The sequence below is a fragment of the Pavona decussata genome, unplaced genomic scaffold (assembly GCF_977016875.1).
Source record: "Pavona decussata unplaced genomic scaffold, jaPavDecu1.1 SCAFFOLD_214, whole genome shotgun sequence".
In the NCBI taxonomy this organism is placed as follows: Eukaryota; Metazoa; Cnidaria; class Anthozoa; order Scleractinia; family Agariciidae; genus Pavona; species Pavona decussata.
The window spans coordinates 3790731-3805794 of NW_028145619.1; the positions used below are offsets into that span (position 1 = coordinate 3790731).

At 43.0% G+C, this 15064-nt stretch overlaps 1 protein-coding gene and 1 long non-coding RNA gene across 2 annotated transcripts in view; both read left to right on the plus strand.

Moving 5' to 3' along the window:
* Positions 1–14562, plus strand: part of LOC146460362 (GPI-specific phospholipase A2-like PGAP3) — an 18007-nt gene extending 3445 nt beyond the window's left edge. Inside the window, exons 2-11 of the mRNA XM_085088561.1 lie at positions 2133–2409; positions 4859–5014; positions 7866–7928; positions 8683–8744; positions 9349–9375; positions 9569–9678; positions 10606–10646; positions 10852–10926; positions 11749–11837; positions 14203–14562. Of these exons, the coding sequence (XP_084944687.1) occupies positions 2133–2409; positions 4859–5014; positions 7866–7928; positions 8683–8744; positions 9349–9375; positions 9569–9678; positions 10606–10646; positions 10852–10926; positions 11749–11837; positions 14203–14266 (964 nt within the window). The 3' untranslated portion in view covers positions 14267–14562. The remainder of the gene's footprint in view (positions 1–2132; positions 2410–4858; positions 5015–7865; positions 7929–8682; positions 8745–9348; positions 9376–9568; positions 9679–10605; positions 10647–10851; positions 10927–11748; positions 11838–14202) is intronic.
* Positions 2416–4674, plus strand: LOC146460363 (uncharacterized). The gene is made up of 2 exons (XR_014857716.1): positions 2416–2830; positions 4189–4674. It is a non-coding gene; the product is annotated as an uncharacterized LOC146460363 (long non-coding RNA).
* Positions 14563–15064: the final 502 nt, after the last annotated feature.

Consider the following 15064-nt stretch of genomic DNA (forward strand, 5'->3'; position numbering starts at 1 on the left):
TATCGCTCTATTTGTGAATTTGGCAGTTGTAGTTAAATTCCTTGTTTTGCTTTGTTTGCTAAATCTGTGCTTGCCGTGAGGGCTCTTGTGCCTTTGTCATTTGCCTTTCTTCTTCCTTGTTATATCCTTTTCTATATTTTTCGATTTTCGTTATCAACCTTACTGTCAGTCACAGGTTAATTTTACAAGGGCCCCTTTTGCCTTTCGCACTTCAGTAACAACATTTGAGGCCTTTCTTGCATACATAGTCTGCTTTGTTCATGTGGGTCGGTTCGTAACATGCATAAACGAACAGACCTTTTAATTTCGTGTTACGTGTCCTCTTTGTGTGAAACAACTGTGGATTGCAAGCGTTTTTGAGCATCCGAATGCTACGCGAGCTATCCGAAAGTAGTGGCCCCTTTTGCCTTCAAAATCCGAAAGTAACGAGTGCTGTTACTTTCGGAATTCTACGGTATTTGCGATTTTTGCTTATAAGCTACTTGCGTTTTCGCTTTCCCTATCACACTTTGCTTGTCTTTTCTTTTGTTATTCTTGTATATTTTTGACGTGGACTTATACTTTGCCGTTGCAGACAAAATCCTCGTTCCTTTTCATGTCGACCGAGTATCGGCCGATGTATCGACCGATAACGTTTACCGATACTTCACCGGCGGTTCACCGATATATTGCCGACACACTGCCGATGCTACCGCGACCGACTGTCGGTCGATCTCTCGACCGAAGGTGATCCAATGGTCGGTCGATACGTCGCCTATATAGCGGCCGATGCTCGACCGACACTCGCCCGCTACTCGACCGACAATCGACCGATACTCGATGGATGCATCGACCGAGATATCGACCGTGAGTCGACCGACATATCGACCGCTACCATCGATCGAGGCCCGCTATAAGACACAAGATCCCTTCCTGCTAGATTTATTTTCCTTGCTTGCTATTATTGTTGCACCTTTCAATGACATGCCAACTCTGAACGTCAAAACACAACTAATGATTTGTGTGATTTTAAAAGCTGTACTGTCACATGCACATGACTGTATTAGTCATAATAGTTTAGAGCGACGACCAACTCAGGGGCACCCACCGGAATATTTCGGTAAAATATCTGTTCGGATAGAAGGTCCCCTAAAAATTTTGAAAGTTTTCGCCTAGCGATCCCCTAGACTTTTCGAGGTTTTTTTGAAAACCATCAACTTTCCCTAGAATTTTCGAAAAAGAATGTCCTCACATTTTATAACTCACATAATTTTGGGATGGCGTTTTTGTCCGCTAAAATTTTCGTCCGTCGTAACTATTCTAAAAGCTGCTAAAATGTTCGGTGAGGAATTGAGGTATCATGAGGAATTTACATTTTTCAGGTCTGACAGAGCGAATAATTTTAGCCCCTAACGTTTTTGGATGAATAGGTTATACGCCTATAATATTCGGATGAGCATTTTTATTCGCTAAAATTTTCGCTTAATTTTCGTAGTCACTGGTATAGCGAAAAACGTCCCCTAAAATTTTCTAATGAAACTATGGCTACTACGTGTCCTCGAACTTTCGACAAGACCCATCAGGATAGCTAAAACTTTCGGATGAGACAAAAAAGCCCCTCAAACTTTCGACACGACCAAAGTTCCCCTAACATATACGAACAGAAAGATATTTTTTAGGGTAGCTCCAAATTAACGAAAAAGGCTTCTAAAGCATACAGAAATCCATTTTAGGCCTGACTTCTGACGTATTTAGGAAGATTTGGCCGTTGGGTGCCCCTGCCAACTGACCACAAAAATGCAGAATAACTGGATCTAAATCTGCCAGTGACAGCATTAATGAATGTGACCTTTGCATGCATTTGGGAATCTACATGTACATGTGCAGTGAAACCAAATTTAATACAGGAGATGAGCTAAGCCTGCAGTAAACTTTTATTGAAAACACCCCACCCTGGAGGAGTGGCAATACATTGTACCCCTAGTTGCTTCAAATCGTACAGAAACTAGGTTAAGCTTGAGCTATGCATAAGACCTGTAACATCACTTAATCTTTTTAAACTGCAAAGTATTCAATTTTTTTTTCAGAGCAAATTAACATGTATAGAGCATTGTGCCATCTTCCAACTGACATTTTTTTCATGATTTTTCTAGGAGCATCATTGTATACCTGCAGAGCATTGTTTTAATCTTGATCATACTGTTATGGAACCCTGTAAAAGGTTCGTTAGGAGACAAGTGTTACCCTTTCCGTCAGTGTTTAAGAGAGTGTGAACGAGGCTGCCACCTTGATGAATACCCTGGCAAGCTGCCTCTATATCTGACTATTTTTTGGTGGGATTGCACTGATGAATGCAAGTACCAGTGCATGCACAATGTAACCACGACTGATGTGAGATTTAACAAACCAATCAAACAATTTTATGGCAAGGTAAGATTAGATTTTAAAGGTGATGTACAGTTAGATACTTGGAATGTATAAGTTTGTCCCAAACATTTCAGTTGCCTGCATGTAAATTTTTTCACACCAATTGTACAATTCTAGAAAATATTAATACCGGCTCCATCCATACTCTTCTCTACACAACATCATTGAGAATTCTGAGAGGAAAGGTGGAGGTTTTGAAAGCCAAAGCTCTGAAAGGATTTGCTGGGTAAATTAAAGAGTGGGATGAATAGTTACAATAATGGAGAAAACTGTTAAGTTTCACTGTTGAAATTGCATCCACATGCATGGAGCAATCATCCCAGGCCTGTTTCCTCCTCATCACCACAGATTAAAAATGCCTTTTGAATTGTTCAAAGCAGAATTGTGTGAGGGGATTGGGGGAGGGACAGTTTAATATGGCCTTGTTTCTTTTTTCTTGCAGAAAAATGGAGAAGTTCATGAATTGTCACTTGCATTTCAAGACTGCTGCATTTTACCGTATTTATTCGTCTACAAGCCGAGCAATTTTTTCACAAAACTTTACCAAAATCTCGAAAATTTGAACTAGAGAAGGGTCCTCGGCTTATAGCCGAGTGTTTTTCCAAACAAAATTTTTCCGAAACAGCAAATTCATGGGAAACATAGATTTATTTGTCTATAAGCCGAGATAGTACTGCATACAGAAATATAAGAAAAAACAAATTGAAGTTGGTCATTGACTTTCATATATGTGGTGGCTCCTAAAGGAGCCGTTTGTTTAAGAGCTTTCAACTGACCAACAGTTTACTCGCCATCGCTCTCGCCTTCACTTTCCGTGTCGAACTCGTTGTCTTCTTCATCGTCGTCGATTTCCTGCACCTCTTCAGTGTACACGACGTCGTCCTCAGTTCCATCCAAAGAGTTGGAGATTCCACAGGTCTTGAAGGACTTAGTAACCATCTCCGCCGGAATCTCTCGCCATGCTTCGTGCACCCATCGAAGTACAAGATTTCTCGATGGTGCCTTCTTCTTTCCAGCCGGAGTGTACTCGAACGGGCCGCTGATCATCCAGGCCAAGTACTTTCTTCGGACATTGTCCTTGAACGGCTTGTTCAAACACTTGTCTAACGGCTGTAAAACAGGGGCCAGGCCTCCAGGAATAACTGCTACATCAATTTTCCGCCGGTTGAGGTCTTCTTTCACTTCATCGGTCAAGTGAGCTCGGAATGAGTCCCACACTAACAGCGACTGTTCATTACGAGGGGTCCGCGGCAAACACTGGCGAATCCACTCCTTCACACCTGACTCATCCATCCACCCTTTCTTGTGGAAAGAAACACGGAGGGAATCTGGAACGACGAGATCTCTCGGAAACCGGACGCCTTTGAAGATGACCTTGGGTGGAAGTTTTGTTCCATCCGCAGCGACGGCAAGTGTGACAGTGAAGCTCCGCTTTTCTGCTCCGCAGGTTTTTATGGGAACCGTTCGGCTGCCGGTGAACTCCAGCGAACGCGTTGATGGAAGTTCGAAGCGCATCGGTGTCTCATCCATGTTGTAGATTCTGGATAAAGGATACCCAGCTCGTTGCCTGGCTGCTATGATGAAGCGGTGAAACTGCACAATAAGCAGCAAAAAAATCTTAGATGCATGCAATGTTGCTAAATCTTTGGCACTTATAAAAGTAAGAGTGAGCCTTCTGTGTCTGCATGCTGTACGCCTGGCGCTCTTAGTGAGGTGAAGCAAAATAATTATTTTGGTGACAGCTTCAAGAGCATTTATTTTACCTGACGTGTATCAGGTCAGAGTTTCTAATGTTTTCTAATGGGTGGACATTGTTAATTTCAAACTGCTGGTTAACAGCATTTGAAATTATTGATACAAGCTCTGAGGCATACCTGTACATGCATGTAAAGATAGCCAGTCCATGACAAGTTATTGCAGTTGGGGAAATGAACCATGGACCAGCTATGACATTCTTCCCTGAGGAGGATTATATGTAATCCAATGTTCCACAGGCAGGCATGCACCCTTGGGACCACATTTGAGTGTCCACCAGGCGTGACCGTACAGTGTTTACATTGTCTTTTATCTTCTTCAGTGTTTTGAGGTTCCTCACACTATCTCCATTCATCCATTATCCTTTTTTATCCAACTGTGCATTAAACAAACAGCCTGCTATCGAGGTTCAGCTGGTGAACCTTTGGAAACAACTAACTAACTGGATCATGTAACATCTGTCAAATCAAGTAACTGATCTGCAGAGCTGAGAATGATTTAACTGCTATGTAGGAGTTGAATATAGTGCTATTAAGTAAACTGGAATTTTTCGGGACTATATTGTACTGGCTAGAGGAAACAGTTATTTTATTAAATTCAAGTAACAATGTATGTCTTGAATACTATAAAACTTTGGGTCAATGTTTAACAATAATTATTACTATTTTCATTGTATCAAACCCTTTGATTCTTGCAGTGGCCATTTGTGAGATTCCTTGGAATTCAAGAGCCTGCATCAGTTTTATTTTCAATCTTTAATGCAGTGGGACACATTCTTGGCTGGAGAATGTTCAGATCTGCTGTTCCCAGCACAGATTACAACATGCACTTAGTGTGGAAAACAAATTTAGCAGTAAGCCTATAAATCACATGAACTCTTAATAGTTCCTTCCTTCCTCCATCCCTCCCTCCCTCCCTTCGTTCCTTTCCTCCTTCTTTCCTTCCTTCCTTCCTTCCTTCCTCTCTCCCATCCCTTCCTCCCGTCCTTCTTCCATCCCTCCCTCCCTCCCTTCCTTCCTTCCTTCCTTCCTTCCTTCCTTCCTTCCTTCCTTCCTTCCTTCCTTCCTTCCTTCCTTCCTTCCTTCCTTCCTCTCTCCTTTCCTCCAATCCTCCCTCTCTTCCTCCATCCCTCCCTCCCATCCCTTCCTCCATCCCTCCCTCCCTTTCTCCCATCCATTCCTCCCTTCCTCCTATCCATCCCTCCCTTCCTCCCTCCCTCCCTTTCTTTCTCCATTCCTTCCTCCCAACCTCCCTCCCTCCCTTCCTTCCTTCTTTCCTTCCTTCCTTCCTTCCTTCCTTCCTTCCTTCCTTCCTTCCTTCTTTCCTTCCTTCCTTCCTTCTTTCCTTCCTTCCTTCCTTCCTTCCTTCCTTCCTTCCTTCCTCTCTTCCCTTCCTCCCATTCCTCCCTTCCTTCATCCCTCCTTCCCATCCCTTCCTCCCTTTCTTCCTTCCTTCCGTCTTTCTTTTCTTCCTCCCGTCCCTTCCTTCCTCTCATCCCTCCCTCCCTTCCTTGCTTCCTTCCTTCCCCCATTTCCCCTTCCCTCCCTCCCTTTGTCCATCTCTCCCTTCCCCCTATCCCTCCCTCCCTTCCTCCATCCCTGCCTCCCTCCCTCCCTTCCTTTCTCCCATCCATCCCTCCCTCCCTGAGTCCATTCCTCTCTCCCTTACTTTCTCCAATCCATCCCTCCCTTCCTCCATCCCTCTCACCCTTCCTTTCTCCCATCCATCCCTTCCTTCCTCCATCCCTCTCACCCCTCCTTTCTCCCATCCATCCCTTCCTTCCTCCATCCCTCCATCCCTCCCTCTCTTCCTTTCTCCCATCCATCCCTCCCTTCCTCCATCCCTCTCACCCTTCCTTTCTCCATCCCTCTCACCCTTCCTTTCTCGCATCCATTTCTTCCTTCCTCCATCCCTCTCACCCTTCCTTTCTCCCATCCATCCCTCCTTTCCTCCATCCCTCTCACCCTTCCTTTCTCCCATCCATCCCTCCCTTCCTCCATCCCTCCCTCTCTTCCTTTCTCCCATCCATCTCTTCCTTCCTCCATCCCTCTCACCCTTCCTTTCTCCCATCCATCCCTCCCTTCCTCGATCCCTCTCACTCTTCTTTTCTCCCATCCATCCCTCCCTTCCTCCATCCCTCTCACCCTTCCTTTCTCCCATCCATCCCTCTTACTCTTCCTTTCTCCCATAGATCCTTCCCTTCCTCTATCCCTCTCACCCTTCCTTTCTCCCATCCATCCCTTCCTTCCTCCATCCCTCTCACCCTTCCTTTCTCCCATCCATCCCTCTCACCCTTCCTTTCTCCCATCCATCCCTCCCTTCCTCCATCCCTCTTACCCTTCCTTTCTCTCATCCATCCCTCCCTTCCTCCATCCCTCCCTCTCTTCCTTTCTCCCATCCATCCCTTCCTTCCTCCATCCCTCACTTCCCTTCTCCCATCCCTCCCTCTCTTTCTCCCATCCATCCCTCCCTACCTCCATCCTTCTTACCCTTCCTTTCTCCCATCGATCCCTCTCACCTTTCCTTTCTCCCATCCATCCTTCCCTTCCTCCATCTCTCTCACCCTTCCTTTCTCCCATCCATTCCTTCCTTCCTCCATCCCTCTCACCCTTCATTTCTTCCATCCATCCCTCTCAACCTTCCTTTCTCCCATCCATCCCTCCCTTCCTCCATCCCTCTCACTCTTCTTTTCTCCCATCCATCCCTCCCTTCCTCCATCCCTCTCACCCTTCCTTTCTCCCATCCATCCCTCTTACTCTTCCTTTCTCCCATAGATCCTTCCCTTCCTCTATCCCTCTCACCCTTCCTTTCTCCCATCCATCCCTTCCTTCCTCCATCCCTCTCACCCTTCCTTTCTCCCATCCATCCCTCTCACCCTTCCTTTCTCCCATCCATCCCTCCCTTCCTCCATCCCTCTCACCCTTCCTTTCTCTCATCCATCCCTCCCTTCCTCCATCCCTCCCTCTCTTCCTTTCTCCCATCCATCCCTTCCTTCCTCCATCCCTCACTTCCCTTCTCCCATCCCTCCCTCTCTTTCTCCCATCCATCCCTCCCTACCTCCATCCTTCTTACCCTTCCTTTCTCCCATCGATCCCTCTCACCTTTCCTTTCTCCCATCCATCCTTCCCTTCCTCCATCTCTCTCACCCTTCCTTTCTCCCATCCATTCCTTCCTTCCTCCATCCCTCTCACCCTTCATTTCTTCCATCCATCCCTCTCAACCTTCCTTTCTCCCATCCATCCCTCCCTTCCTCCATCCCTCTCACCCCTCCTTTCTCCCATCCATCCCTCCCTTCCTCCATCCCTCCCTCTCTTCCTTTCTCCCATCCATCCCTTCCTTCCGCCATCCCTCCCTTCCCTTCTCCCATCCCTCCCTCTCTTTCTCCCATCCATCCCTCCCTTCCTCCATCCTTCTCACCCTTCCTTTCTCCCATCCATCCCTTCCTTCCTCCATCCCTCCCTCCCTCCCTTTCTCCCATCCATCCTCCCTTCTTCCTATCCATCCCTCCCTCCCTTTCTCCCATCCATCCTCCCTTTCTTTCTCATTCCTTCCTCCCTCCCTTCCTTCCTTCCTCCCTTCCTTTTTTCCTTCCTTTCTTTCTTCCTCCCTTCCTTGTGTAGTATAAATTCAAAGTTTTCTGCATGCTTGCAGTATATTGTAGTTGGTTGATGACAATTTATAAATATAATTTTTTCCATTTTCAGGTTAGTTTAAATGCTTGGTTCTGGTCAACTGTATTTCATACAAGGGATTTTAACTGGACAGAGGTAATTAGTTTAATTCATTCTCATTCAAGCCTGAATTTTTTCAGGTTTTTTGCAACAGTCTGGTTGCGTATATAACTGCAAGAACCTTTTCTTCTATTTAATCTTTCATCCGCAGTGCATATACATGTTACACATGTTACACATGTTAGACATAATTCTGTCAAACATGAAGTCATATGAAAACGACAAAAAGGCCTGTTTTATATGAAGTACCCAAATTCAGGGCTAGGTGCATTTCTAGGTATAAGTTTTTCAGTTGGGAATGAGTAACTTATTCCTTTGTCTGCTAACTCTTGTTATAATTTAGCACCCTTTAATAACCAAAATTTGACCCAATTTACCCCCTTCCTCCTCAACTGTTGATTAACCTTAAAGTTGAGAATGAATGACGTATTTAATATTATTCAGTTAATGAAAACTTAGGCATACATGTACTGTGAAAAAGGAAATCGCGGTGCTCATATCAGGAGTTGAACCTACAGTGTAAGAATGTACGTTTTTGTTTTATTGCCACATGTAGTTTCCCTATCCAGCAATGCCCTTCCTTGAGGACCCTTTAACAGTGTTAAGTTGGTGCCTCAAGGTATAACTAAACAATTTAATGAACTCAGTTCTCATTTTCTGAATAGAGTTCTTACTGGACAAATTAGACCATTATTATTACTAGTCCCCTGCTGATATAATTAGAAGACCCCTTGCCAGTAATGCAATTACCAGTCACATATTCGAATTCTTATTTACAATTTACTTTCAGAAAATGGACTATTTTTGTGCGACTTCCCTGGTCATGTTTTCACTGTTTGCTTGCCTAATGAGGTAGGTCTTTCACCTTCAGTTTCGAAGCTTTTCAGTTTGGGATTTGCGCATCTTCCGTTTCTTCCCATTGTTCATAATATTATTGTCTTGCATTTGTAATTTGTAGTTTCGTTCTCCCCTCTCCAATGGAAAGGAATTTTTAATAAGACCCCCACCCTTCTGAAAATTCCAATTTTAATTAGCTCTCTACTTTCCTTTGAAGTTTTTGGCCTTGGATACATCCCCTATTCTTTCCCCCCCCCCCTTCCCAAACTTCCCTGGAATTTGAAATCCCTTCTTTGGGGGGTATTGGAAAACTCTTTTGAAACTGTTCAGAGTATTATAATTCACCTGTTGGTTTGGGGGGTTGGGACTGGGGGAGTTGTGAGAGGAAGGAGACTGAAGCAAGGGAAGGGAGAGTAGTATGTACTCACCCCTTGGGCAGTCTCCCTGAATCTCCTTACTTTGACAACTTCATTGCTTGTTCAGTTAAACCCAACATTTGAGCCCCTAGCAAACCAGGGAAGACATTTCAAGAAAAGGTACATTTCACATGCAGGGTGTTTTAAATCAGATGTTGAGGCAGGAGATGGTACTTGATTTTCTCTCTGTTTCTATTACATAGGTTTATTGGTCTGGAGAATAAAATCAGGTACAGTGTAGTAAGTCTACTGAGAAAATGATTTGATTCACAGTTTTGTGTTAACCTGCAAACTATATGGGAACTGAATTCAGTTGGTACATGAAATGTTTATGCTACTAAAATATCTGATTTACCTTAAGGCATTGTAACTGAGTGCTTCATGCTGTTAAAATAAACAGTTATTTTCTTTTTTCTCTTTCAGCTGTTTTTGTGTTGGGTCATTTCTCTTGTGCCTTTTCTGTGGCCACGTTTACTATCTGGGTTTTGTGAAGTTTGACTATGGATACAACATGAAGTTTAATGTAACGATTGGTGAGTGACAAGTGTCGCACATTCATCAATTATTCCACAAGCATGCATTCCATACAAGATGATAGACAGCCAACAAAGTGTGCAGTGCTGAATTGGCTATATGCATCTCGTATCCAACAAGTACAAGTCGAATAATTGTTTTATTAAAACGAACGACTAAAAATTGCTAAATCTTGCTGATTTAGTGATATTTTCTTTTCCCCCTGACAAAATGGTCCATGATACCATGGCCACGAAACCAAGCAAAAGTCTGGAACTGCATTATCCAATGAATCAGTTTGTTAAAAAATAAATACTCTTCTGTCTATGGGAGAAATTAAAAGATCGCCATGGATGTTTTATTACAAACAGTTGCAGGATCTATTTTCCTTAAATTTCATATTTGTAATAAAAATAGTTTTTAAAACATTCTTGTAATTGTTTTGGAATCGCAAAAAGGTGATCGTAGAAAATATTAATGTGTCGATAGTTGTTGTTCGCACTAAAAGCATTCACCGGCCCTGGATACGTAGATTGTTTTGAGTTTGAATACAATTCAAATTTTGCCCCCCAAATCAACTTAAACCCTTTCAAAATACAGACGTATGCCTCTTGGCGTAAGTAAAATGTATTTTACAAACCAAGATTGAATGGAAATTGAAAAGAGTAAATTTGAACCCTGACTCCACCCACACTCTGCTGCCCCTAAAATAGTAAAACAATTTTAGCTACACCGTGAGAAAGTCCGTTTTTGCATGAACTCTATTAAAACTGTCTTCAGTGTGCGCTGTTACAGGCGTGTGAGGGAATCAGCACAAACCTTCCTTGGTCATGCTTGCCACAAGTTGTTGTCAATCAGGACACCGCTTTATCATTGATTAGATTAATTTTCACGGTTAGCTGACAACTGACAATGCAACTTTGTACTTTATTTCTTTTTTTCTCCAGGTATTATCAACATATCCAGCTGGTTGAGTTGGTGTTACACGGTAAGCAATGCATATGTCATGTTTTAAATGTACACGTAATAATCTATGCGCAACCACTGGGTCACATGTCTACCCCATGAGGCTGGCGCTAAAAGACTGCTTTTCTCAGTTCCGGTCCTTTATTTTTCTACATTCAAGCCCCACTTACCGTGGATTGAAGTGTTCTGTCTTTGCATTTACATGAACCCATATTTATAACTTGCAGAGATACCGGCAGCAACCGTATGTGTGGAAATGTGCCTTGGTGTCAGTAAGCCTGTTTCTTCTCTTAGCTCTTGAGGTAAATACAGTAAAGTATTTTTGTTGAAAATGTAATATAATTGTACTTCTAGTCAGAAATAATTATACTTAACAATTATTCCACAAATGCGCGTTGGATATGTAAAAAAAGATAATCAATGAGGCGCGTAGTCCCGAGTTGGCAATGATCACATCGGTCTACATGTACAACAAGCGCAAGTTGAATAATTGTGCTATTAAAAAAAACCCACTCAATTTAGATAAATCGTGATGATTTAGCGATGTTTTCTTTCTCGCTGACGCATATGCTGATATACCATATCTGTGGGACATGACAGTAGCTCGTATACCATGGCCGCCCAGCCAATCAAAACTCTGGGATTGATTACGCCATACTTTGGAAACTGTCTCTTGAGTTCAAAGCGAAGTAGTGCGTACTTCACAGTCTTCTTCGTTTCCTTTGCCTCTCTATTTTATATCCACGGACAACTCATCTCGAGTAATAAAAATGGTTTTATCTTCCTTGTTAATTATTCTGGATTATGTTCTGTCTGTTTGCTCTGCCCTTGAAGTTTTCTGAATAGACTGGAACATATCTGTACGCTTTACCACGATGATTTTCGTAGACTGGTTTCTGTTGGACTGGTGAAAGCCAAGGCGGGATCGGCGTCTATCAGGTCCAGGCCTTTAAGCAGCTCAAAAAATGACCTTCAGTGCCACAAATTGTGTCGTGCAATATATTTTGTCTGTGCTTTAGGGCTGGGAGCATTGCTCTGTTGTTTTCTTCTTTTGTCCTCTCGACCAACCATGTAATGGCCGATTAAGAATATGGACTAAATCATGAATATCCTTTTGGTTTCAGCTGGGTGACTTTCCACCCATTTTGTGGACTTTCGATGCTCATTCACTTTGGCACCTCGGGACGGCTCCATTCTGCTACTTCTGGTACAGGTTGGTGTAACATTAGTTTTCCACTTTTTGTTTAACAACGGCGTGATCGGTAACAGTTTTTTAATTGATCACACGGTCTAGCCTCCGTTGCAGATGCTCATTTGGCTAGTCACGCAAAAATAAATTACGTGACGAGCCAAACGAGCGCCTGTGAGGGAGGCTGCACATCACCTTCACGTAGGGGGAAGGAGAGGGGAGGAAAGGGCAACATACGACCCCAGTTTTCCTCAAGTTTTCGTATTCCCGTGATTGCCCAAGCCACCCTGATTCGTACGTTGTCTGGAAAGTTACTTTCCCATTTAAGTAGCAGCTACGCAGACGGGGTATAACCCTTATCAGACCTACCCCTCCTTCATATCAAAAGAGCAAAAGTCTATGTACATTTCAGGCACTTAATCTACTTTTTTCAGGCAGGTAATCTACTTTTTCCAAACTAAAATAGCAAAGACACCGCATCAAGTTGGATCCGCAGTTTTTGATTCAGTTCCAATATTTGAATCGCAGGGGACCACTCGAATAAGCGGAATAGACCGCAGCACTTTTTCTTCCGGATCATCTTTCTGACTAAAAGGGAATTGAAGGTTGTACGAGAATTCGTTCAACGTGGATAACAATTTTGTCTTCCAAATCGACCTCCTTAATCCCCACGGAATCGAGGAACGCTTTTCATTCGACTAATTTATTCTTGTTTTCCTCGTTACCCTCCTCCCACCAATAGCGTAGCTCGACTGCTCACTATGTAAACACAAAACAACCTACAATTCCTTGATTCGCTCTGCCGAAGGGCTAACGCTCGAAAATGTTAGCACTCGAATCTCTTTACGGTGGACAATTTACCAACTCTGTTGGTAATCCAAACATTTGTCTCCACTCCCCACCAACGCAGAACCACAGTTTCTTTAAAAACTAACCCCCCTTACTCATTAATAATTTAGTGTGCAAGGCTGGTAAAATGGATAAAGAGAAAGGACGATTAAATGCAGCGTTTTGGCCTGCAGTAAATCTCACCAGCTTTCTAGAGGTGGATTGCATTGCCATGTTGGTGGACAAAACAAAAGAAAATTTGCTCACACAGTTTGCATAAAAATGTTGTTCCTATCCACCAACATGGCCGCCATGACGTAACATTCAATCCTCCAATAGGCCATTTTACAGTTGTGTACTTTGTGAAATGGTCTTGGATTGGAAGCGAGGCTGGGAGTGAACTTGTTTTGATACAGACGTCACTGCTTTTCATTTGTAAATGCAAACTAGTTAGCATAAGAACAGCATGATCTACATATGAAAAGCAGTGAGGTTTGTGTCAAAACAAGGTCAACCCCAGCCTCGCTTAGAATCCAAGACCAGGTCACTTAACACACAATCAATTAAGGCAAGTGACACACTCGGACACCAACCCACGGCCTGGCCAGTACCTTACGCATGCGCACAGCCATATCACCCGGGCAGTGGCAGCCATGGACAGCTGTTTCTGCCTTGTTAGGCCTCATCAGCATGGCATAGCCGTCGGGCTATGCCATGGCTGCCACTGCCCGGGTGATATGGCTGTGCGCATGCGTAAGGTACTGGCCAGACCGTGGGTTGGTGTTCGAGTGTGTCACTTGCTTTATTTGATTGTCCACTTACCACACAACTGTAAAATGGCCTATTGGTTGTAGTATAACCTTGCGTGTAATTTTAACCACCTACCCTGTATCTATGGAGCATATGCAAACAATCCCTTGAGATTCAAATGACGATGACATGGACGCCATGTTGGTGTAACATCACACAGCCACAGGAAACTAATGAGAAACCTTTTGTTGACGGTGCACTAACATGGCGGCGATGACGTCATACACATACGCTCCATATAGGGGAGCGCACACTCCGCAATCCGTCAGAAGGAAGTCGGACATCACAACACGTTTACACAATGTAACACTTACTTCAAACACTTAACTTATCAAACTTAACACTTTCCACAAGCATGTGAACCTCGAACCCGGGTCATTTGCTTCATCTCATCCGCACTTAACCACTGCACCAACCAGGCCTAGCTGCCAAGAACGGTTATTTTTTTACTTCTTTACATAGAGTTGCCCATTTTCAAATAAATAGTGTATCAGTGTCAGTCTCTCTACATCAAAGAATACTACTACGTCTCTCTACATCAAAGAATACTACTACTTGTATTGTTACCTTAAAGGTGTCCAACCTACTTTTAACGGATGGCGGAGTGTGCATATAGGCTTTATAAGAGAAAGTCTCCTTCCCCAACCCCACTGGGCCCATCCTAAACAAAAATCTGTTTGTCAAATAACGTTAGAGTCAATCAAGACAGGTTAACCTAGCGTACCAAATGTACGTGTATTTCGTATTTCAGCTTTCTGGTAGATGATGCAAGGCAACAATTGTCTATGAAGAAAAAGAAAAGCAAGAGTTCCTGAGGCCAGTGATTAATAGGATCATGTGCTGTTCACGTGCCTTCGTCCAAGGTCCATTCACCAATATTTATTTATTGATATTCTGCAAGCACCCGAAGAAACCCATTCACGAACGCTTTTAAAATAGAAGGAGAGCAAATGCTCGGTAGAAAGCTAAGGCTTCATTAACTACACCACATTAATGTAAACCTTGGAGTCGTGATGTGACTGAACAAAATTGCTTGACTAAGGGATTCAAACTCATGAGTTATTCCGCTGTGTATAGTGAGACTCAATAAAGCTAGTACATTAAAAGAGAATCACATGCATTCAAATAAACTCTTTTTTATAACAACCGTTTTTTTATAATAACTAAGAACATTACCCAGGCTGAGAGTCAGTTAAGAACATTTTTTTATTTTTTATTTTTACCAAATGTGTTTAAAATGAACAGCATAAACATGGATAATGTCCGTATTTATACAGTATATCCGTACTTCCAAATAAAAAGGGGGCACATTTTAACATTAACAATGGATTTCTTATTACATGCCTGGTACATAGTTGAACATCTCATTTTGTGTCCGACTTAAGGCCTGACATTCGCTCAACAAAAGTTGAACGGATGTTGGGCAAATGTTGGATGAACGGAGTGTTCAAACGGTTTCAACGCTATTCAACATTTTCAAGAACAAAGAAATGTTGAATGAAAGTTTAAGCCAGTTTAAATTTGATTCAACACGGTTTTAACAACAAGCTTTCGACATTTTGTTTGAACGACCTGTTCAATCGCACCCGACGTTTGGTTCAACAACTGTCATT